Below are 4798 nucleotides of genomic sequence, written 5' to 3'. Positions count from 1 at the left end.
AGGAAACCAGGACAAGCAAAACCAGCTGGGATGGCGGCCACCAGTGCTGGGCAGAGCAGCTCAGCTCCAGCACAAGGGCTGCGTGTTCCCATCCCATGACCCCGGTGCAGTGACACTGGCAGCACAAAAAGCTCTGGGTTCCTTTGCTTCTGACTGCCAAGGCACATGTGGAGTAGGAACTTACCAGGGCTCTGGATCAAAGTGTGCCTGTGGCTCTCTCCCTTCTTCTATGGCAGAGGAATATCCCACATCCAAGGATCACAGAACAGGTCTTCCAGTGTGGGTCTGTCCAAGGAGTTCACGGATAAACACCACCTGATCAGGTCTTTGCACTCTGGGGAGAAAAAGCAGAAACTGAAGGTCAGCCAGAGAAGGCTCCTGTCTGCTTTGCCCCACTATTCCCATGCCCAGGCCATGCTGGATGTGCTCAGAGCTGGGCCTAAACTTTCCCATCAATTCCCTGTTTTGGAGGAGAGCAGGACATGTGCCACCTCCTCAGCAGCTGCCAGAGCGGGACGCCCACGACCCCGCTGCTGGCTCCCAGCACTGGCATTCCCCCCGTGCCCAGACAAGAGGATCCACCTTGAGAGAGCCGTTGTGGCAGCGGGAGCTGGCCCCAGCTGAGGTTCTGGCCCCTCCTGAAAGGGTGCTCCCCGCAGACCATCTGGTGCAGCAGGATGCCCAGGGACCAGACCGTTGCTGCCTCGCCATGGTACCAGCCAAAGTCGTTCCATTCCGGGGGGCTGTACGACAGTGTTCCTATGGAATACAGATGGAGTTCATCAGGGGGATGCTGCTGCTCCCAGAGCCTGGCCCCAGCATCCCTGCGCCTGCAGGGGCTGCATCAGGGGCACCCAGGGTGACCACTGCCCTCTCGCCAGCACCTGGGACTTGTGCACAAAGTTAGGGTTGGAAAAGAAGCCTGTGGTGCTGGAAGAGGGCAGCCCTGGCTAGGCCCGACCATGACATGCAAAGGAAAAACCCACTCCATGCTGGGGAAAAAACCTGCCCATATCCTCCCTGCCTGCATTGCCCCAAAAATATTATGAAGCCAAGGGAAACAGGGTGAGTGGAGCAGTCCAAGCCCTTCCTCTCATCTGCACACCAAAGTTGCTGGGGCACAGGTTCCGCCCTCCCTCTCTGCTACCCCCACCCACGGTTGCTTTGGTCGGGCTGGCTGCCCCAGCCCAGTCCCAGTCCTGGGCAGAGTGGCTGGCAAAGGCTGCCAGCAGGGCTGGAAGATGGCTGCCCACCCAGCCCCGCTCTAAAGCAACTCAGCTGAAGATTCAGTGCCCTGACTGGCAGCAAAAGGGAGAATCCCCGCTGCCACAGCCAGCTTGGGCTGGGAGATGTTGGGCCATGAGATGTCAGCAGCGGGAGCACAGCCCTGTGTAGGCTCACCTGCAAAGTGAGTGTAGACTGTGTCCTGCAGGTAGGTGCCACAGCCAAAGTCAATCAGTTTGGCCTGCCCGGTGTCCAGGTCAACCAGGATGTTCTCTAGCTTGATGTCCCTGTGCAGGACCCCGCAGCTGGTGCAGTGCCGCACGGCCTCCAGCACCTGGCGGAACAGCTCCCGCGCCTCCTCCTCGGGCAGGAACCGCCGTGCCTGAATGAAACGCTGCAGGTCCTGACACTGCTCTGGCCGCTCCAGCACCATCACGATGCAGTTGGGGAGCTCGAGCCACTCCAGCAGCTGGACCACACCGGGGAAGCCAGTGGACACCTTGTCCAGCAGCAAGACCTCCAGAGGTGCGCTGGTGCCGTCGGGCTGCGGAAGGAGCACGACGCCGTCAGTGGGGCCGATGCCGTGCGGGGCCTGGGGAAGCCCTCAGCCAGCCCGGGATGCTCTGCGCCCTGCGCTGGCCCCACGCCCGCTCTCCCTCGGGGCGTCCTGGCGGCTCCCACCGTGCCGGGCCCCGGCTCCTCCCCGTCCGGCAGCCTCGGCTGCTGGCCCCGCTCACTCACCAGCTCGCCCCAGTGCCGGACGCGGTTCCGTGGCACCCTTTTGATGGCCACCTGCAAGCCAAGGGCAGCAGCGGGGTGAGCTCGCCGCCCGCACTGCGAGCCCCATCCTCCGCCCTCCGCCCTCCTCCTCCTCCATCCCCTCCTCCTGCGCCCGCCGCCGGCCCCGCCGCTCACCGGGGCGCCGTCCGAGAGCCGCGTGGCCGCGAAGACTCTGCCGAAGCCGCCGCGTCCCAGCAGCGATCCCAGCCGGTACCGCTCCTGCAGGGCCTCCTGCGCCGTCCCTGCGGGCGGGACGCGGCTGTCAGCGCTCGGCCCGGGGCCAGCAACGGCCCCCGAGCGCCCCTCACCCGCCCCGGGCCGGCCATGCCCGGGCGTTCGCTCCCGGGAACGCGGCACGGGAGGCTCGGGGCCGGCGGCCGCGCTGCCGAGCGGCGGAGCTCGGGCCGGGGAAGCCGCAGTGGAGGCGGCGGGAGCGGCCGCGCCGCGTGTGTGCTCCGCGGGCCCCGGGAGGAGCCGGGGCCGGCGCCGGCGCCGGGGCTGTGGCCGGGGCCGGGGTCGGGGTCGGGTCCGGGGCCGGGCTCGGGCCAGGCGGAGCCGAAGGGCGGCGGTGCCGCCCCAGCCCCAGGCGCTGATGCCCGCCCAGCAGCGCCACCGCCAGTACGGCCAGAGCCGGGCGGAGGCGAGACCGCGGCGGGACGGCCGGGGCCGGGCACGGGGCAGCCCCGCCCGGGGCCGGGGGCGGGCCGGGGGCATGGCCCGGCCCGGCAGGGGAGAGTGAGGAGGGGAGAGGAGAGGGACGCCGGGCAAGGGACCCCGAGAGAAGGGTGCCCGACAGCGGGAAAGGGAGAGAGAGAGGAAGAAAGAGAGAAGAGAGAGAGTAATCAAAATATCTCTTTGCTGCCGCCGCTGCCGCCGCTGCCGCCGCTGCAACTGAAGCACCGGGGCCGTTCGTCCCCGTGTCCGTTCCCCGCTCGCCCCACGAGCCCCACGTTCGAGCCCCGCGCGCCCCGGGGACAGCCCCTCCGTCTGCCCAAACACGGGAACTTTGCAGCCTTGAGCCCGGATGCAGAGCCCTGACTCCTGCACGCTGGCACAGCGATCCCCTCGCTCGCTGCTGTGCATTGTCCTTGCTGAGGGTCAAACACTGTCGGGCCACCTTCCCTTGGGGTAGGATTCCTACTTGAGCCCAGCACTGCACTGACACCTCCAGTGTTGCTTTCCTGTAAAAACAGGGGAAGGAAAACTGTGTGTGCCTCATAGTATTTTAGTGTGTCTAAAAATCACTAAGTCACCAATCTTAGAGGTCAGGTGCATCTGGAATTACTGGGATGCAACATAGAAAAGGGGAGCATAGAAATAAATAGAGGAAAACATCTTGGATTGTTTCTTTCATTTTCATTTCCCTTCTGGAAAGCTGTTTCAGTTTTCCAGGAATCTTCTCCTGTCTGCTCTTCCCAAGAATCTCTCATGGAGAACAAGGTCAAGCTTCTGTCACAAGATTTGCCACCGGGAAATTACGGCACTGGTGAAATTTGCATGATGACTGTTTGTGCTGGCTTAGGGCAAATTTTGGGAGGAAATCTCCAAAAACCTGCATCGTTTCATTCGGTCTGTCTAGAAAGCAAGTTCAAGCGGCCCCTCCCCCTACTAGTTCAGGAAAAGACTTCCCTTGAGAAAAGTGAAAAAAACCCCAGTTTATTTAACAAGTAAAGTATTCACAAGCATGAAAAATGAATAATATTAAATAAAACCTCTGACAGTGGTGAAGAGATGGCAAATTCAGAAAGTCCTTTTTGTGGGTTGTAGTTGGCTCACTCGGTCTCTTCTAAGTCCCTCTGGTGCTGGAATGCAGCGTCCCAGAGCTTGGTGGGCCACAGGTGTGAGCTGCTCCTGGTGTTTGTCTGGGTTTTCAGTCCAGAGCAGGTTTAAACAGTTCCAAGAAAAAGGAATCCCACAGTCCGAGGAACTTCTCTTCCTAAGCTAGCTAAAACCAAATTGCTAGACCTGGGCTGTGAAGGCATCAGGAAATTTCCACATCTGGGCACTGGTGGTCCCAGCAAACACCAGAGCTGGATGATGCTGGTGCCAGAACCTGCAGATTTCCAAATTTTGGCTTTCTGTGCCAGCAAATTGCTGGACTTGGGCTGTGCCAGCACCAGGAAGTTTTCAGATCTGGGTGCTGGCGCTGCCAGCCAACACCAGATCTGGGTGGTGTCATCGCTGGCGACAGAAATCTGCCAGATTTGGGCTCTGCTGGCACTGAGAAATTTCCAAATCTGGGTTCTGGTTACATGAAACACGAGATGTGGGGGTGGTGCCAGAGCCAGTAGCAGGAAGCTGCCACAGGTTTTGGATTTCTGTGCCAGCAAATTGCTGCACTTGGGCTGTGTCAGAATAGGGAAATTTCCAGATCTGAGTACTGGCAGTGGTAACAAACACCAGGTCTGGGCACCTGTATTGGCATCAGGAAATTGCCAGATTTTGGCGTTCTGTGCCAGCAAATTGCTGGACTTGGGCTGTGCCAGCCCTGGGAAATTTCCAGATTTGGGCACTTGCCCAGCAAACACCAGACCTGGGCGGTGCTGGTGGCAGCGCCGGGAAGCTGCTGGGTTCTGGCCTTCTTTCCAGAAAATTGCTGCATTTTTTGCAGCCAGGTTTTGCTGGCACTGAGAAATTGCTAGATGCTAATTTTCTGTGCCAGCAAACTGCTGGAATTAGGCTGTGCAGGCATCTGAACCATTCCCGATCTGGGTACTGGCGGTGTCAGCAAACCCGAGATTGGGTTGCTGTAGGTACCAGGTCTTTGCTTGGTTTTGGCTTTCTTTGCCAGCAA

At 60.5% G+C, this 4798-nt stretch overlaps 1 protein-coding gene across 1 annotated transcript; it reads right to left on the bottom strand.

Moving 5' to 3' along the window:
• Positions 1-227: 227 nt before the first annotated feature.
• On the bottom strand, positions 228-2727 carry LOC131565441 (serine/threonine-protein kinase pim-1-like; the record flags this gene model as incomplete). The annotated part of the gene is made up of 5 exons (XM_058816312.1): positions 228-334; positions 583-759; positions 1402-1768; positions 1966-2016; positions 2140-2727. Coding segments are annotated over 5 exons (1290 nt in total), but the record flags the coding sequence as incomplete, so codon positions are not given.
• Between the last annotated feature and the right edge of the window lie 2071 nt (positions 2728-4798).

Source organism: Ammospiza caudacuta, chromosome 17 (assembly GCF_027887145.1).
Source record: "Ammospiza caudacuta isolate bAmmCau1 chromosome 17, bAmmCau1.pri, whole genome shotgun sequence".
NCBI classification, from domain to species: Eukaryota; Metazoa; Chordata; class Aves; order Passeriformes; family Passerellidae; genus Ammospiza; species Ammospiza caudacuta.
This window is presented reverse-complemented; position numbering and strand designations above follow the sequence as displayed.